The sequence below is a fragment of the Habropoda laboriosa genome, unplaced genomic scaffold (genome assembly GCF_001263275.1).
Source record: "Habropoda laboriosa isolate 0110345459 unplaced genomic scaffold, ASM126327v1 scaffold62, whole genome shotgun sequence".
NCBI classification, from domain to species: domain Eukaryota; kingdom Metazoa; phylum Arthropoda; class Insecta; order Hymenoptera; family Apidae; genus Habropoda; species Habropoda laboriosa.
In genome coordinates, this window is record NW_017100177.1 from 1040383 (window position 1) to 1060891 (window position 20509).

A 20509-nucleotide genomic window follows, 5' to 3' on the forward strand; every position below is an offset into this window, starting at 1 on the left:
TTTGTAATAAAAAATTATTATTAAAAAGTTGTGTTGTAGATTTTTCAAAGATATATATGTATATACTCACTCTCCTATGTATTTTATGAACTAGGCATTGCAGACATATTGAAAATAGATCAAGTTGAAGTGACTGCACACTGTTTGTAGCTTTTCAACACTTTTACTTTATACATTAAAATTTCACAGTGATCAAAGTCACAAAATAATCAACATCCGCTATAAGTTTATAAAAAACTTCCAGTAGAAATTTAAGTACTCAAAAGTAATTATCAATCGAAAATTAAAATATTATAAATTACTCGTCGACAATGGTTGTTTCGATAGTCTTCTTAAAAATTGGTTTAGTCAACAATACTTAGTCTCGAAAAAAAAAATCTACTCGATAACTCCATGTTACGTGCGTAATAATGAAAGCAGTGCGAGAAGGAAACCTTTCTCACCTTAACACGTAAGTATGTTCGCTACCGTAAAATATCTTGTTGACTTTATGATAACGATCATCATATAAATCAACAATGTCTATTTACCTGTCGTAACCAGTTTGTCCTGGCAACTAATACTAGCGCTTAAAATCCAATACCAATCGGTACGAGTCAAACAGTATGTCTCAGATACAATATTTCTTTATACCTATAGCTTGTTAAAATATTCGAGATATTTATTCACCTATGTTAAGTTTTCTTACCGCTTCCACGAATTGACTTGAATTAATCCTTCAGCGCGTATTTGCGATACAATAAAAGAAACATATTCCGTCTTAATATCAGCTCTTCTTTTCTTCTTTAAAAAAAAAAAAAGAAAAAGAAGCAACTGATACACGTTCGTGTCGTTAAATGCGTTAAAATTATTATCAAGGAATGTCGCTCGTTATGTCGCGAAGGTCAAACGTATTCTCCTATAACAATGAACTCTTAACGCATAATACGTGTGCCGCACAAAATGTATGCCCTCATTCTTAGCATATTCTAGCATTGCTCGTTCCATATATATTTTCTTTGTGACGTATGAACACTTTTGAACGCTTTATCTAAAAAGATCCACAATATCATCCTCTCTATTCACTATTTACAAAGTGGAGTTTCCCCTACTCTGACTATCTTTGAAAATATATGTGTATATCACAAACTTCGATTTAAGTACCTTTTTTTTTTCTTTCAACTCAAAGTTCTGCTTCTTTTTCTATCGTGTATTTATCGTGTAACACCGAGACGCACTAACGATTGTGTAACAGAATGTATCAAACAGGTGTCTCGGGATTGTCCCATTCTTCGGAGCTTTGACGCGACAGGAAACGCACCTGCGAGGACTCTCTCACCATTAAGCTAACAGTGTCGGAATAATCAACAATGTTGACGGATCGTTCGCCGTCACGGGGCAGGCTTTTGTTCGACGAGATCGAGCTGCTGTTCTCCTCGCTGCAGTCGTGTTTGAACACGCTATCTGATTGTGAATGGGTAGGCGTAGATAATTCAGAAACTAACGGTGTGGACTCATCCTCGCTCTCCCCTGGTGCAGGCGAGGCAGGTAAAGTTCCCATCAAGCGGTCCTTCAATTTACTTAGTTTCTCTAGACTGGAGTTTGGAACAGGAACCGATAGGACTATCTCGTCGTTCAATGTTGACGTCGAGCGTAGTTTCTTGATAGGCGTGGAGATGGTTGATTTCATGGGTATATTATTGGCTACGTAATTCTCATCGGTCGATTTGGATCTGAAAGCAGGTCTGGGGGAAGGTGGCGGGGAGACGAAAAGCGACGCTGGTCTGCTACCAATAACATTTCCTCCAGTTTTCTTTGGGTCTTTACGTCCAAACGAACAAGCTGATCTTGTGCTAAGCTGAGATGTAATGCTACGCTGCGAGTTTGTACGTTGAAGATGAACTGTGGACTCAAACGAGCTGTCGTCAGAAGTTTCAGGTTCATCGTTGACTGGTACCCAATGCAGAAGAGGATTGGATTGAAGGATCACGTACTCTGTGTCTTGAGGAGCCGTCGAAATGGTTCCTAAAACAAATCTGGGCGTTACGCAATTGAAATGCTCATCATGCAGGATCTAGCAAGCGTAAGTTTGAAAAATTGACCCGTTAAAGATTGACTAGTGAAATGTTAGATATCGTACAGAAGGATTTCTAAGTGAAATCCTTGTCAAATTGGTTTCTTTTTTCCTTTTTTTTGTTTTTGTCTTTCTCTTTTCTTTTTTTTTTAACGAAATATCGTTGCGCCTCTTGATAAACATATAAAACGAAAGCGTGTGTTAACTCGATAAGCTTATAGATCTAGTCTAAGAAAGATAATATCACTTCAAGTTTCCAACAAAGTTTTATTGCCATTCGCATTTATAATATATAAGTATCCAACAATTGAAGTCAGGGTAACTGTACACACAGTACAAAAAAATACATGAATAAAGACGAAAATATAACCGTAGCCTTCGTTTTCTTTTCTTTTTTGTTTGTTTCTTTTACTTTGGTGTGTATAAAATTCTTTCACGTAGAAGCTTATCTTTCTAAATATACAAGATCTATCAGCATAAACATCCCAAAAAGGAAATATATAATTCGTTCACACTCAACGACAGTAACAGGTAATTATCACAGTCTGTTTTTACAAATATTCGTTATGAAAAATACAGTATTTCTAAGTATTATGAACCTGCAATTAATAATAGTACAACGACCGAATTAAGCACTAGCATCAGAAATTATTTCAGACAGGGGTACGAAGAGTATCCTCTATAATTTTAGGAATACAAAAATGACACACAGTGTTTTTCTTCGCAAGCTATACCATGAATAATGTACTAAACTACTACATGAAGATGATCTATCCTTTTTTTTTGGTTTTTTACTATGTCTATGATAAACGCATACATTCAGATCACTACCACAATAACGTTATTTGTTACACGAATAACGTTGGTTTTATTCGACAGACATTCATTTGATATCCTTTAATTATAATAACGTTCCAGTCTCTCGTAACACGTTGGCACATTTTCAAAGATATGACATATGCAGAGGCAAGGTTCCTGGATATGATGATACTGGTAAGCACCTACGACCTCTGTCACATGTGTTGTACTTAAAATGAGTAAGTGTATAATAAATTAAAATTTTATTGACTGCCTGTATTTTGTAATGTATACACCTATCATTGGTAATACTGCCACGATAATTCTATCCATGTACGTACGAATATATAGTAAGAAACATTTAAACGACAGTTATATTGACCAGATTTCCATGGAGGATTGAAACAGCGAAGGAGATGAATTTATAGAATCATCTTCGAATACGATGTGGTCATACTGATGTCGTACACGCACAATACATGATTGATAACACAGTTGCTTCCTGATCTTTGAATTCGTTAAAGATTTGTACTGTATTCTAGTACGGTGTCACACTTTTGGTCTGGCTGCGGTGGTTCTTGAACTATAACCAGAGGCAGTGAAAGTGGTAGGGGAGAGGGCTCACCTGAGAGTGAGTCTGATGGTAACCCTGCAGAAGATGGTACATCTAATACATCTTCGCACGCTTCTTCATTTAATGTTTGCAGTGCTCCGCATATCATTTGTTCCTCCAAAGTTACCTGGAAAATTAGTTAATCATTTGTTCCCAACTACATCCGATATTTTAATACTAAATTTTTAGGCTTTCGAGTTAATAAATTGTGATTTTTCGTTAGAAGAAAAATTCGCTTACCTGGTACTAAAAGCGAGCACGATTGTAATAAAAATTATACTTTATTAATCAATCTACTGATATAATACACCTATGCATATTATTTTATTCGGATAATTTGAAGGAGCTTACTTGCTTCTCCATAATAGATTGTTTAGTTTGATCTCTTCTAGGAGGACCATCCGTTCTTGATGTTCCCTTCTCTTTTTCAACGTGCGTAGGTACACGAATTGAAGTGCTTTGTAAAGCATGATCTATAGTCAAATAATAATAAATGTAATTTTAAAACATACTATCGTCTACGTAGAAAATTCTCATTTATACCTTTTCGTTGAATTTGTTCCGATCCTACGGTAAATCGCACACTTCGAGGACCTTCTTCATGCGTGCTAAAAGACGAAAGTTCCACTTCCCTAAGCGATACGATCACCATACGAAACAGTTCCCAATCTCCAAACGCCATTTTAAGAACCTACAAAAACGAAACAGTATTATCGACTAACACCGATCCGGTTAAAACGAACGTGGTGAAACGAACCTTTTTCAACTCTTGTAATTCGCAATGTAATAAAACTCTGCCATTAATGTTATTATCCTTAACAACTTGTTTGTACTGTGCTGCTTGATTGGGATTTATACATTCGATTCTATCAATAAGATCGCACACTCCGTTTACTGTTAGAGACGAGAGTTTTATTTCCAAAATTTCGGACTAAAAGGAAAATAGGAAGTTCTGAATGAATATTATAGTGCTAGCAGTAGTGTCATTATGGTAGCTGTATAATATACCGGTAGAGTTGTAGTTGCAGAGAGTGGTTTAATCGTGTGTTCCATGGAAGCTATTGGTACCCACGGTGGTGTCTGCCAATCAAATGCTGGTTGCATACACCAAGATGGTGCTGGTGGCACTGGCATGTGTCCTTGTAAACTCGGCGTTTTCGCAAGTTTCATTGTTCGACTCGGTAAACCGCCCCTGTTTGCTCCCCATGGTTCGTGACTATTACCATGCAAAGTCCAAGGACTATACTGTTTATATGGACCAGGTCCTATTTCTTCCTCTATGCTCTGTTGCTCCTCTTTTATTTTCTTCTTAATATAAGGATCGAGATTTATTGTGAATGGTAAGAATATTTTCATATCGCTAACGAGCAAACTGGAACGATGAAACGTGAGGAAAATGTCCAGTTTTCGTTCGTCTCTATCCATCTCTAAAAGAGGCTGAACTTCTTTAAGTACCGGAATTTGAGGTCGAATCCTAAGAGTTTGAAGAAAAGAAAAATGAAACGAAAGAAAAGTATGAAATATTTATTTAAAATAAAAAAAAAAACGTACTTATCGTAAAGACTTTTTAACGACATGGAATCATCTAAACTATCTTCATACATATCGTAATGAAGAATCAACCAAGACGTCCTAAATGGCCATTGTTCGGTGATGTTGATCCAACTGGCTAAATGATACCAGTTGAAATCAATTTGGAATGCTTTTAACAACCTCCCTGAGGAAATGATGTGGAGTATATTAGAAACAAAAGCACATGTATGCCATTAGAAGATCGTTCATTTTTTAATTACCAGTGACGTAAACGACGTTCATCAACCTTCTCATACTACGAGGATTTACGTCGCTAAAGTAATCGTCAGTGAGAAGCATTTTATTAAGATCCTGAGCTCCACCCAGGCGATTCAAATTGCTGCCGATACTACTCGCGATCGATTCGCTCAACCGCAATTTTCTACTACCTTTTCTACTTTGTGGCTTCAACTTTTCATTACTGTTCATTATACCAGATTCAGTGCTAAGTCTCCTGTTTGAAACAGAGTGGTGCATCGTACTACTGGCGGTGTAGTTAACACTTTCCTCGGCTTCGGTCCACATAGTTTTTCTACTATGTTGGGCAGTTTGTTGAGCAACTTTTACCTTCCGTAGTCCACTGTTTTGCAAATAAAATGGAAGATGCACCATATTGCGTAAATAATCATGCCCTCCGATGTTTGACTCTGTGAACAATCTTCTACTATTGACTTCCACTGCCTAGATTGAAGAAACAAAATTTCATCATTCTTTATCATCTGATTGACAAATTGAATTTTATTGAAAAAAAAGAAAACTTGGGAAACATGTCACGGTACCTTGGCTATAATATGCGGATCGATTGCTAATATAACAACGAATGGATAACCATTATCACTGAACAGTGCTTGAATAGCGTCTAAAACTAATAACACTTTATCTTGTTCACAACTATCCAGACCATCCACAATTATTACTAATCTACTTTGTTGCGCCATAAAGCTATCTAGACACTTGACCTGCATTTTCGTAATAAAAATATTGTTAAATATAACACGTAACGTATTATTCAACTAGTAACACGTTTTACATACCATCTCTGTCATTAAACTGACTTCACTTCTCAGCGTTTGTATAAAACCCTCGCTCTTCAGTGTCTCTAACTTAGAAATGCTGCGCTGTAGGTGCCGTCTCTGAGAGAAAACAAGTGCTTGCAACGTACGACTCCACGTGTATAAGTTTGCTATCACACTAACAGCTAGTATTAAGGCAACGGTAATCATGATAATGTGTGCCGTGACTCTTTCTATTGTTGGTCTACGATATTAGAAACGAATAAATAACGTAATTCCATTTCAACAGTTTTTCTTTTCCCTTGGAAAAGTCAAGCGTACTCATTGCTCGTACTCACTCGGTGTTAGAAATATCGATGAGGTAGACCGTAAGTACAGAAATACCAACGAGTAAACTGCAAAAGCAGAATTCGAATATAACTATGTACGGTAAACAACACAGATGCCTCCATTTCCACGTAGTCGTCGATTTGTCCGCTTTCGGTCTAAACGCTCTGTATAGTCGCGTAGAAAACGAACCGAAGTCGTTCTCGATGGAATCGTAAAGGGATCCCACCATTTGTACTACTGCATTCTCTCCAGCGGCAGTCGTACCGACTCGAGTCTGATCAGTGAAATAGAACTTTATCGGCTGAACAGTGACGCCATCGTGAACTCGACCACCAGGTGGATGACAGAAAATTACTTGCAACAGTAGCTTCAATGAATTTAACTTTGTCGTCAGCGCTACTGTAAGGCTATACGGCCAATACCAATCGTATCTACGATATTAAATATTTCATAGTTACACACATAGTACAAACGGTAACAGCGATTCTCTGATTTGCTCCTTTACCTTTTATTAGCATACCAGACAAGTATCAAAAAGATGTAGCTGATAAAAATAAGACTTATGCCACACGCAACACCAACGATCCACGATTGAAGGGCAAGACCTATCGTAATACCCACTAACAAGGACACATGTGTTACTACTAGGAACAATAAGAAAGAAAACTGGAACACGGGATCTATCCACTGGCGAGCAAAATTTTTCATTTCCTCTGAAAGAATTATTAAGAATTATCAATTGTTCATTTTAGTGAATAAATTTGTCCAATGTTACCTTTTAATTTATTTAACAGAAACGACTTTCCCGATCCCCACTTTGCGTAAAGGCCAACAGTTATAGGCGTTGATAGAGATGGTTCACTGAGAATATCTGCTAATGCACTACTATACAAGTCATATCCAAGCATATTTTCATTATCTTCGTTAGTATTGAGACGTCCTGAAAAGGAATCCTCGTTGTTACGATTCAACTGATAGAAAGAAGAATAAAAAAAAAAAATAAACGACGAATAACTCACGTGCGCCAAATATTTGTCCAAGAATGGTCTTTGGATGATTGATGTCGATATTGTACGGTGTCTCGCCTTGTCTATTTGGACGGTAGAGTAGCTGACTGTTTTTCGGATTTCTCAGTAATATTTCGACGATAGCTTTCGACCTTGCACGCATAGCTATATGAAGTACCGTGTCGCCTTTTTTATCGGTGGCTGAAACTTTCGCTTTCTTGTCCAGCAATACTTGTACGATTTCAGCGTTTCGCGACCTAACTGCCCGCAGTAACGGAGTATCGCCGTCTTTCGTCGCGACTTCCAGGTCTGGGTTAGCATTTAACAACAACTTTAGTATCGGTATATTGCCTTTTTCTACTGCTATGTACGTTGCGGTCTTCTTATCCTACAATATATTTCATAATAAAAATTCAAACGGTCAATATAAATCTGTCATACCTCGAAGAATCTGGATACATTGCTAAAAACAAGCAAAAATAGTCAAGGAAACTCAAGTGCAAAGATAAAACGAAGCGTTTCGTGTATTTAAATAATTACATCTCTATCGAGTATTCAATTTATATCGTGTATAATATATTTCTTTTAATATATTCAAAACACTTTTAGCAGCGTATCGACTAAAATGATCAGCATCGAATAATCCAGTTAATGTCTGCACCTTGCCAGCGATGTCGACATCAGCGTACTTTTTCAAAAGAGATTCAACCACTCCTCTATGACCGCCTTTCACAGCGTGAATTAAATTCGTATCGCCGGCTCTGTCTTGAATATTCACGTAAGCCCCGGCGTTCAGCAGCGCGTTTGCTATTTCGTGGTGTCCTTCTCGACAAGCTATTGCCAATGCTGTGCAACCATCTTTATCCAGAGCGTTCACATTTGGCTTGTGCTCCAACAGGAGCAGCACCACGTCCACGTGATTTCCAAGAGTGGCCACGAGAAGAGCTGTCCACGAGTACTGTACAAAATTGAATCGAACATTCGGTAAACAGATTCGATAACTGAAGACTTGGACTTCTTGTTAAATCTCTTTGTAATATAAAAATCCTCAATTGTTCTATTAGTTATCGTCAATTAAAAGTCCAACAATCTTACCATTCCAGCAGTATCTACATTAGCACCAGCTTTTAAAAGAGTATCTACAATTTCCACGTGGCCCTTGCGTGATGCCCACACCAATGCTGTGGTACCGTACTAAAAATGAAAAGAAAAAAAGTTACCTCCGTTAAATATAAATAGAAATAACATAAAATCGTTCTTAAGCATCGATTTTGCCCTATCTTTAGTTAACGGTTGCAAAGGTGCATTGCACGTGAACTTGAACGGGATGAAAAATAGATTACCTTATCGCCGAGATTGACTTTAGCACCATGGGTAATAAGATCCTTAACAATGTCAGGGTAACCCCTGCCCGCTGCCCATAACAACGAGGATATATGAAAATTCCCGTGAGCATTGACGTCAGCTCCTTGCGCAAGCAGCATCGTCACCGTCGGCGACCTACCCTTGTACGTCGCCCACATAAGTGCCGTCCATCCTCCCTAAAAATAGAACATTTCCCCTGTGTTATCGCTAGCGTTATTTCCTTACGATTACGAGGTGGTTCATTCACGTAAGTGGTACCGTAACTCTGGTATGTACAGGGTGTTCCGTCAACTCTGTCCATCTTGAATATCTTCATGATTTCAAGTAACAAGCGGAAACGTTGATTATAAAAGTTGTACGCTTTTGACAAAAATAACATGATGGTGATAGTTTCTTTACTTGGTAGGTTGAAAAAATTTTGGGGCAATCTTTTTTTTTTTTAATGCAATATTCACTTTTTGGAGTCAAATTATGGTGGAGATAGTTTCTTTACTGGTTAAATTGAAGAAATTTTGGGGCAATCTTTTTTTTAATGGAATATTCACTTTTTGGAGTCAAATTATTGTGGAGATAGTTTCTTTACTGGTTAAATTGAAGAAATTTTGGTGCAATCTTTTTTTTTTAATGGAATATTCACTTTTTGGAGTCAAATTATTGTGGAGATAGTTTCTTTACTGGTTAAATTGAAGAAATTTGGAGGTCAATCTTTCTTTTTTTAATGGAATGTTCATTTTTTTAAAGTCAAATTAGACAGAACAGCGACAGTAGGTATACTTGTGATGAGTGATTATGAAAATGGTCCAAGTCAAGAATTTACTTTCGCGATTAACGCCGCTTGTCTACTCATTTATTGCACATCTTTCGTAATTAAGGGTTGAAGATTGCAAAGCGTATTACCATGTCTCTGTGCTCCAAATCGGCGCCATGCTCGAGTAATTCAATGCAGACGTCGGTGTAACCTTCTTTCGCTGCGCAAAGTAACGCTGTCCAGTTATCCTGAAAAATTGTATCGGTAGAGAAATATGGAATAAGAAGAACAACCGTATGATCGAAGATTCGAGATGATACTAACCCCGTCCTCGGCGTTAATATCCGCTCCATGATTAATGAGCTCCCGCACGAAGTGTATCTTCCCTTTAGTCGCTGCAAGGATGAGGGCTGTGCTACCATTCTATCGTAAGAACAATGAAAACAGCTATCTAGAGTCGGATTGTTGACAGGGCGAGAGAATTATCGAAGTCTGCCGAGACTGTGAAAATTAGGGCAATCTCGACATTCGCAGAATCTACGCGGCCTAATTTCCCGAGCAAATTATAGGATTATAACGCGTGGCATGCAGTTCGAATCGATAACTTCTATATCCTGAGAAGATCTTCTTAGAGTCTTTTAGATGTGTGGAATAAATCTTCTCGAGAGTCTTTTAGATGTGCAGAAAATTATAGTAAATGGATTTTCCTCTAGACCAAAAGTTCCCTTTAAATTTTTCTTCCAATTTAATAATTTAACAAGTTCCATAAATTCATCATGGTAAAATGGAAGAGAGTAACAGAGGACTTCTCAGGTATGCTCGTTCAAGTATGTTTCTTTCAAAGGATTCTCCAGAATTCAAAAAAGAGAGAAAAATTTCATTTAACTATAATTCACATTGACATATTGTTCTTAAAAACTACTCTAGACCAAAAGCTCCCTTTAAATTTTTCTTCCAATCCAATAATTCAATAATTTTAATAATTTACCAAGATACAATGGAAGAGAGTAAAACAGTATTTCTCACGTTCAAGTATATTTCTTTAAGAAAACCAAAGAAAAACTTCAGTATGTAAATCTGAATCCTCCAATTTCTCTCATACACCGTAAATTTTCGTTTCAAGCTTTACCTCGTCTCGGTCATCGATCTGTATTCGTTTATTTTCGAGGAAGTTCTGGAGACCAGCGAGATTATCGTCCGTGATATAGCTGGCGAGCGATCGGTAGCAGAGCGATACCATCGAGTCAGTCCGGTGCAAGGTCTGTGAAAGAAAGTATTAGCTCGTTAAATCGGCAAACGGACGATCCACAACTGAGAACTGTCACGTTGGTGGTCCGCAATCAAAAAGCCATCGAAGCGGATTAATTGCTGTGTAAGTAGTGGCGAAACGGTCTGCGAAAACATCGCACTCTTAATACCTAGCATATATTAATTTCAAATGAATTCAATTCTCTACCATCACTATTTCTTTTTCTTTTTTTTTGGTTTCATTACAATCGTCGTTATTTAAGGTGTCACAGGTTATTTCATTTAACCATTCGCGTATTGTCTGAGCGTGCGGTGTGTCAGTCGGTTGAAAGCAGTATTTAGCGAGTTCAAACCTGCGCAAATTTGCTCATTCCAGAGTAGTTAAGGACAAGATTAATGTCAATTGCAACGCGTCACACAGAGTGGTCATGATACGCTGTTCGTTTTACGGAAATACACACGTAGACGCGTTAGAAGTTGAAATATGTCGATCTTCCGTGTGATCTATGTTAGAAGAACAATTTTCTTTTTTAAAGATTCACCAGTTGCCTTTAAGTCCACTTTAAACACCGCGTTAAATGTAATTGTTAAAGTAATTAACACTTAACACGGGATCCAACTGTTAACTAACAGCTTCTCCCACAATAGTCTCAACGTCACTCTTTAAGACAAATAGAAACGATGCAATTAACCCCTTAACGTACAACAACGTGTCAGACTCGTGGCAAAAATTCTGGTTGAGATGTGAGAAAAATAGTTATATTACCAAGAAAAATTCACTGTAATCCTAATTTTCGTTTGAATTCGTAAGACTGAAGATTACCAAACGTAATTAATCCGTAACAGACTAGCTTCTGTTACCTGATTCAGTACGAAAACAGAAAATGGCTGACGCTTAGATGCGCAGTCAGAAAAGAAATCATAGGTTAAGGGGTTAACGAAGATTTGTCAAACGTAGTATCGCTCTTCGAAGCTTTTCACAGAAGCTTTTCTTTATCACAGAAGGAGGGGAGGAGAGTCGAGAAATTTCGATAATAGAGATTCCGAAAAAGGTAATTAAGGTGATTCTGATTCGCGGCAATGATCGCGAGAAAATCGTTCCCATTGTTACGATTAGCCGGAGAGCACGTGGACGTAGGCTGTAGATACTTTTCTCGAAAGTATACGGAGAGCTTGTACATATTTAAAGGGAGCACAATGGAATATGTGGGTCAACGATAAAGAATGAATCAGAAGCAGTGGAAACGTTGATTGAAAGGCAAATAAAAGGGGGTAGAATACGGTGCAACCTCGAGCATTGTTTTTGCATACCAGCTTCCGTGAGAAACTTTCAATGCTAAGCATGTGGACTTTCAATGTTTCCGCTTTAGAATGAAATTTGCGAGAGAAAAAAACACACAACAAAATCGCTTCGACACTCTTTGGTTACGAGAAAATCGAAGTATCTTTAACGAATTATTGCAGAAATATTGAAAAAAGATTTTCTTGCAATTTATGCAGGTTGAAAAATTTTTAGCGCATTTTCGTTTTTGCATGAGAGCAAATTAGAAGTTTGCAAGGGTGTTAACCACACTGTTAATACAACGTTAAAACGAATTAACGTATCAAGCTTCGATACACCCTTAATACGTTCCTCGCCTCGATACATCATTAGCTGATTACTTTGTGTGACGATTTAATATTAATCGCATTGGAAATTCGACGATGTAATTCTATCGAATGCAATTTCAAACAATTCTGCAACAATTACGTTGACGTTGACAAAAGCTCCGCTTATGTCAAAAAATTCCCTTTAAAGCAACGATAATAATTATCGAATGCGTTAAAATTTAATGCTGGCAAAGGAACGTATTAGAATTGCTTTTGAACAATACCGACAGAGAATTCTCGCGAACAAACGAAGGCAAGACATTAGAAAAAAGCTATAAGTCTTTTCCTGTGACATAAAAATTTTTTAAGATATAAAAAGAAAAATATAGTAAAATTAAATAAAGTAACGCATATTAAAATACTAATTTAGATTTTCTTCAAATTTTGATTACCAACACTTACAGCCTTTCTTACGTTCAATCTTCAGCGTTGTTAATGCTAACTTAGCAAAAAAATACGCACACGACAAAGTTCACTCGTGCACACGTTTCGATTACAACTCATGCGAGTCACCCTGATTGTAGAAACTCAGTCAGCTGGGTCCACCTACTCCGATAGAACACCCTGACGCTAGTTTTACATCAGTATGATCGATGTAATACCGTTTTATTCACGGACAAACACGACATCGCCGTTGAATATAGATTATGGTGAGATCGATTCCAACCGAGCCGGGCTACCAAATCCTGTTAACACACGTCGTTTTATCACCTGTGCGCAGCGCCAACCGAAACAGACATATCGCTCTGTTAACACGAAACTGAAAGACTGCCGAGAGAGAGAAAAAATAGAGAATCCTTCGAACGATTCTTTTCAAACCAGACCGAAAATATCGCGTTGGGTTAATCGCGTGAAAATTCGTCGGTAAGCTTATCTCTGCGCGAATAATAACGCTTCGAAATCCTTTTGACAGCCAAAGTACGCTAAATCTCTCCCTGCATTTTATCTAAATTGGCCAATAAATTAGGCGAGCAACGAGGATAAACGGTGAAAGCCATTGTTCACGTGGCAGATTACGAAATTCGAAATAAAGCGTGGATAAAATGAAAGAAAGAAGAAAGAGGTTGACTAATGAAAATTAGTAACTCGTCGAGATGCGCGTTGTTTCCTTTTCGGTGAACGGTTCCGAAATTGACACGTCTCCTCGAGACGTCTGTGCTCGATGCCAAAAAAAAGAGAACCTTAGAACACCGATGATGGAACGAATGTAACAAATGTCTATTCGAAGGTATCCACAACTATTAGCAGAATACCGATGATTAACGATCGTTGACCGTGACATTGTTAAATGTATCCTTGCTCGGAAGTGTACCGTTTCGAAGCTAGCATAGATGACACTGGCGTATCCGACGTGAGCCGCATTGTTTCAACACACGTGTACATCCCTTTGATATGCTAATTTATTCCATCTGTTGCTCAATCGCGCCTTTTTCTCCAATTTTCATCACGTAAACATTTATCATCGCTACGCTAACAGAATGATTTTTAACCTGTTAAACAGAGTACACTTCTCGAATAAGAAATCGAATCTCTCTAGATTTGTAATTAAAAATTAATACAAATATATGAGTAATTTCGTTAGATTATATTTAGATTTTAATATTAAAAATTTCATATTTAACGTTTCTTCTTTGCAAACATGTGAATACGATGTATTTGATATTTAACGCAGGCAAAAGACTGTACAATTGAAAATACACTGTCTTCTCCAGTTAAAAGGTTAACAAATCATCCTATTGACGTTGAAAGAACGAAATACGAAAATAGAGGAGGAGTTCGTACCTGAGGAATGAATTAAAAACAAGAGAGACCCGACTCGATCGAGCGCGATATCTCAATAAGTCCGACAAAATTCCGAGCATCGTAGCGTTAATCGCTGAAATTTACCGGGTATACTATTGCAAGGCGTTGTTTGATAAACGAGAACCAGATAACAGAGACACAACAAACACGAGCACTGTATAATCCCTTCTCTCAGACAAGAGTGTTAGTCATCCACCAATCCATATCCTTCGTTCTCTTCTTGAAAGCGTCTTTTATATCTGCATATCTCTGCGTTTCTTCGAATCCTTGCCATTCCGACGAGTTTCTCCTCTCGATCGAGGCTCCTCCAAGTCCGACCTTTGTAATAAAACCAGCCAGTGTAGCGAACAGTTTTAACGTTCGTATGATTTCCAGATGACGATATCACGGCCTTTCACAGAATCCGGACGTTTTATTGGCGTTATACGGTTATACTAAGTGCCGTGCTCTTCAATTGTTCCGTCACCTCTGAGAAGTCTAAGCAAAATTTTCAGGTTTTCTTTTATTTTCTCTAGTTTTTGTGTCAAAAAGTAGCTGTATCTAATATTTCCTTTTTTTCACGAAACTCCTCCAAGAATATCTCGTGAAACTCAAACTCACGCTCGATAAAAAGTATTAACACGTTCCGGTGTCGCAGATTGCAATTTTTTACCAAAAGCGCGGGAAGAAAATCAAAAAATCCCACAATTACGGAATTCTCGATACGCTAATCTTCCTTCACACACATTTCCCACAAGCTAACTTTCTCCGCTTAGCAAAACTTCGTGTTAAATCCAAATCCAAAAGCAGAACGTGTTAAGTACAAATACTAGAACCGCAAAAAAACGAAAAAATCGTCAAATCGATCACTCGTTCTCTCGTTAATGAAAATCGAAAGCCTGCGATCACTCTGTACATCACCGTTAATCAAAAAAGCCTCCTTCTTCCTCCCTTCTCGTCGCTCGCCAAAAGTCGTAAGGAAAGAAAAGAAACAAAGCCAGAGAGCAGTCAACCAAAAAAAAAAAAGGAAAAAACACCTGCGACTAACTAACCGTCTGCGAGTGTCTGCGAATTCCAAAGTTGAACTTCCGGCCAGATTCACCGTCGGTGGCTGGCGCGGTGAACGTGATCGTGGGTACATGAAAATGCGGGAACACGTGGTGATGATGATGATGATGGTGATGGTGATGAGAATGATGACCACCTAGATCCTCGTCCTCCTGTTCCTCCCACGTAGCGGCTGGATGTTGCAGCGGAATTTGAAGCCGAAGAAACGGAAGTCTCAATCTCAATCCGCTTCCACCGCTTCTTCCTGCCGCCTGTTCCTCGATATTCCCCGTCGACGAAACGTTCGACGTACTATCGGCGTCTTTCTTCTCCTCGCCACTCGGCAACAAACAGTTCGGAATAATTGGGCAAGCGCTGACTAGGCTCGGAGCTAAACTCGAACAGATAGCTGCGTTCGCGATGCTAGATCGCCTAATGGGATTTACCACTGTTCCTGATAATATACCTTCGTAGGTGGGAGTTTTCGGCGCGTCTTTCAAATCCAGATCCATGTTCGTCACTGGTAACGTCAATCTTCTCTGACGTACGAACTGATTACCAGGTTCTTCGAGATCCTTCTTCGAACTGACGTTCGCGTAATTGTCCATAGAGTCTTGGATAGGATTTTCGTCTCTGTTAGGCGAAGAAATTTTCTCGAGACTGGAGGAGTATCTGGGAAGAGTGGACATGATTTTGTAGTAACGTCTGATGAACAACGGGGAGGCTGATATCGGAGGTGGGATCGTATTGTTAGGATCGAGGTTACGCTGGCCGAGTATTATGCTCTGTTGCACTTCCGTTCCGGGGAGCGTAGAAGGAGTTCTCTCAGTTGGCTCGTAGAGGAATCTCGTCGAACTATGTGACTTCGTTTCCTGTGCACTCTGGATGTCTTTCGTGGATTCGTAGGGAAGATCGAAGGATTTCGAGGCTTGGGGACGAGCAGCAAGTGGTCCGTAGCTTCTACTTGTTGCCTCTGCGTTGGAAAGTTCCGGGTAACTCGAGGTTCCAGCCTCGTGGTCCAACTTCCTAATTGCGTTTGCATTCTCGTACACGGAGTATCTCGACCAGAGAGCCTCGGGCTTTTCTCTACGGTCCGCGATCTGGACAGGAGAAATGACAAAGGTCGCTGCATTCTCGCTCGAAGCGATCCAACTTCGAGTTTCTCCTTCCGAACCGACGCTCAACGACTTCTCCGCTTTGGAAAAATTTCCATCTCTAATCTGGTGAGATTTCTCCGAACCATCTGATGCTTCGGAGTCTCTAGACGACTTGAATTCAAAGCTCTGCAGACTTTTCTCCTGCTCGTCTTGACTTCTTCGGATGATTTTTTCGACGAGATTCTCCGATAACGTTTCCTCCTTTCCTTGGTCGCTCAATACGGAGGATTCGTCTTCGTAGGTTGCTGGAAGATCTCTGTTCACTGGTGAATTTTGATCGTCTATCACTATCGCAGAGTCTGCCTCGATGGTGATAGAGATTCTTCTGTCCTTCTCTCTGGCTGCTGAATTCTCCGCCTCGTTGTTCTCCTCGTCCTCCTCTTCCTCGATGCCGATGCGAAAATGACGCGTCGTGATTTTGACACGATCGTCTTTGGCCTTCCGCATGGCATTCTTCTCGCAACGACACGCGTTCACGACAATCGAAGGAAAAGCTTACAGCTATGGATAAACACGAGGATTGTTTTCAGAACATTTAACAGGTGAACGTGGTGATACTTTTTGATGCAACGAAGTTTGAAGGCTCGTAAGTCCTTGTTCGAGAGATAAATGTGAAATGCGAACGGTGCGCGAGAATCTGGAGCACTGGAAAAATTTTACCGAGATGACAGGAAGACTGGAGTTTTCAGGAGATTTTTTGGTTTCGAGTGTGAGAAGTGGGAGAAGTAATGTAGCGAAGGAAGTAGTGAGGAAGGATTTGGATGATGTTTGAATAGCGAAAAGCTATGAAATTCGAAATTTTTTTAAAGATATGAAAAATTTACAAAATGATCTAAATTCTCGAGTTAAATTCACAGGGAACTCAAATTACCATAAAATATAATCCACTTCGTATATAAATCACAGTTACACAAGATTCCCAAGTTCTCTTAAACATCCTCCACTTCGTATCTAAATCACACTTATAAAAAAATCCCCAAATTCTCTAAAATATCAAAATATCTCAACCAAGAAAGTTCACAAAATCCCTAAGTTTCTCCAAAGAAAAATTCACAGAGGACCAAAATTACTATCACTCAAAAAATCCAATACACGAGAGAATCTCTGAAATTCCTCTAAACAATCTCGACACCTCATCAGAGAAACAATTCTACAAAAGTATCGAAATTATTCTAAAATATCCTCTTATTCCATTTACTCCGACAGTTATTCAATACCGTAAGAGACGGACCCTCGACAGTGCGGTGAGCCTGAGCATCTTTTCCAAGTTTCTGGTGGTCATCCTTCCGTTAATGCCGAGGCCTCGCCAGCCGACACGGAACGGTTCCGGAAACGGAGCCAAACGAGCCTGATAGTCTGTTGCACACGGTCCACTGAAACGCGTGCGATCTACGACGCCGGCAGATCGCTTAAGAGCATCGTGCGGCAGATCGTGCGACATTTATATATCCGACGCGGAGATCTTCGAAGACAATTCGTGTACACAGTCGTAGCGGAATTCTCGCGTGTAACTTCGTTCTCGTTTTCATCCTTCGATACAGCCGTTCTTCGGCTGCCCTGTTTGCCCCGGAAACCAACCGAACGGAATCATTTCGCGACTATTCTTTTTCACGCCGAAACAATCGGTATTTAAATAGATTCCTAGCGGGACCAGAGAGACCAGATGTACCGGTGACGTCTCGCGAACGTCACAAACATGACAAATATTTTATCGCTGTAAAGAAATACCGTCGATTTTTTTTTTCTCTCTTCTTTTCTTTTCGTCGAAGAACGTGACGAGTGGATGACTCTCATTGTGACGCAACTGGTAAATTGATTTACTGCCACAACTGACCGGACTCAGACCTCTGTTGTAAATTTTATTTGATTACGTTGGAATAAGACGAGAGGAGCTGTTTCGCTGATAGCGGGGAACTCGGTTGGTAATTAGCGTAATGGTATCAGTTAGACGAAAAGAGTAAAATTAGAGAATTATTTGGAAATTAGCATCGGTATTACCATTCAAACCCATTGAGAAATGATCTAATCGACAATTCAAGGGAAACAGATGGCTGAGAAGAACAAAGCCCTCAGAACTATACATAGTTTATCATTCGTCGGTAAATTTTCAGTGACAAATCAATGGTAACTCTTCAATGATAGATCAATGACAAATTAAAATAACGAGCTATTGTAAAAAAAAAAAGTGTTCCATTTTTATTAGCAATGATTTTCCTAACGATCGAACAAGCATCGATAGTAGAAGAATTAAAACTGGTTCAAGATTGTCGCGAATCAAGGTTCCACATTTTTCGTTTTTTATCACAGTAACTATAGACATTGCAATAATGGTGCTTTGAAATAATGGCGGTGTACCTTCAAGCACAATAGAACTGGAGCGTAAATTTGCCAACAATGATTTCTTTCGTTCGTTTGCATTCCGCGATAAGTGCAGCCTTAATCGCGCGGCTATACAACGCGTTTACCTTTATTATTTTTTATTCTCCGCGGTGCTCCCGATGCCGAGGGAAAAGAAACGAGACTTTTCCTTCGAGAACGTTAAGGAGAGAATATAAATTTCATCGGGGAATCTTTTAATGCGCAATTACCGCCACGTTGCATTCAGTTAGAAAAATATTTTTCTCGATAGAACTGGAGAGAAGAGAGAGAGAGAGAGAGAGATGAGGCCTGCGCGCGTCCTTGCGCTACTCGCGGCACTTGGGGCCAATTAAACTTCTCTAACAGACTAATCAATTGTACATACGTAGAAGTCGTTTAGAAGGGCTTGTAAAAAGAAGCAAGATCGTCGAGTAGGAAGCAAACAACCATAATTTTATCTCCTGGCCCTTTTCCTCGACGCGGGCGTAATTGAATAATTGCGACGTTCGCTTCATCTCCGTGCAATTAAATTTTTCCTCTGGACGTTCAATTTGTGGAAAATTTTAAATTGAAATTTTTTTTCTCTCTTTTTTTTCTTAGTGGGGATAATTATCCTTGGGGTGACAAACGGGAAGAACAAATTGGGTTTGCCATGACGAATTCAAGTACTTGTGCAAATATGTGCAATTACGAGTGAAAAATTAACGTCAGATATCGATTATGTACACGTTGCTTAACTGTACTACTAATTACACATACTAATTCCTCGTATTATGTAATTCTTAACGATGACAGACGCTGACATTAAGATAAAAACTGCCTATTAATGTGTTCAACTTAATTATCTCTGATGTATGCGAGTTCTAAACATTTATTCAGTCTTTCACTTCTTTTTTTCTTTTTTAGTTCCTGGTGTTATCGTTGTAATTACGTTTCAACTCGTCATATTCTGTACAATCTTAAAACATTGTGTATTTACCACGTGATATCTCGTGTTTTCTTCCTTTTATCAGGAACGAATGATAAGTAATAATAAATGATGCGTATTTCTTTTAAAGGATGAATCACTTTAGCAGAAAATTAAAATTCAGATTTGTGTTTTCCTTCGAAAATCGATTAAATACGAATTTTTATTATATCAAAAATCGATTATAAATAAATCTTCCGAAAAATAGCGTGAAATTTTTGAAAGGAAGTCTCGAAATAGTCCGACTTAAGGGAGGAAATCGTTATTTGTGGGAAATGAATTGGCGTGTATAGCTGGAGCAAGTAAAAGTGAATCCCGCTGAAGAGGTTAGGGTCGAAAAGTAAGAGTTTCACTTTCGCTTGGTCAAGCGTTACACGCTTGCTTAATTCCAGGGACCTTAGATCAATTCTTCGTTCGTTGGTTCGTTCGTTCCTTCGCGAATCGACTGGGAAGGCGTCGAGATGTCGCGAGGAACTGAAAACATACGAACGTCATTGTTAATGAATGACAAAGATCGATATCTGGCTGCATTTGCCGGCATAATGGCTGAACCACTCAACTACGGTTAGTTACACGTGAAACCTTCGTCTACTTTAACTTTTATTGCTCGCTTATGTTCATTCGTTCATTCATGTTTTGCAATATTTTTAACTGTCTGTGGGAGTAACGAAAGTTATGCAAATACAGTAGGAATTTGCACATCGTGAAAATTACTGTGCCGTACAATTTTTTACTAGGTTAGAAAATTTAGAAAATTTTTGAAACGAATTCTGCCTTGAAGTAGAAATAAATTAACGCAAA

At 38.8% G+C, this 20509-nt stretch overlaps 1 protein-coding gene and 1 long non-coding RNA gene across 2 annotated transcripts in view; both read right to left on the minus strand.

The window, feature by feature from the left end:
- Nucleotides 1-834: 834 nt before the first annotated feature.
- Nucleotides 835-15902, minus strand: LOC108578905 (kinase D-interacting substrate of 220 kDa). Its single transcript, XM_017942322.1, is given in 21 exon segments — nt 835-2004; nt 3477-3621; nt 3816-3937; nt 4008-4155; nt 4222-4395; nt 4473-4938; nt 5016-5181; nt 5258-5717; nt 5816-5995; nt 6071-6293; nt 6388-6810; nt 6885-7092; nt 7155-7319; nt 7399-7774; nt 8048-8344; nt 8482-8580; nt 8730-8927; nt 9649-9747; nt 9824-9922; nt 10629-10760; nt 15232-15902. Coding segments are annotated over 21 exon segments (5547 nt in total). The 5' UTR covers nt 15835-15902; the 3' UTR covers nt 835-1240.
- Nucleotides 15903-16711: 809 nt separating this feature from the next.
- The window catches only part of LOC108578906, a 24057-nt gene continuing 20259 nt past the window's right edge, over nt 16712-20509 (minus strand). The window contains exon 3 of the long non-coding RNA XR_001891461.1: nt 16712-16884. This is a non-coding gene — a long non-coding RNA (uncharacterized LOC108578906). The remainder of the gene's footprint in view (nt 16885-20509) is intronic.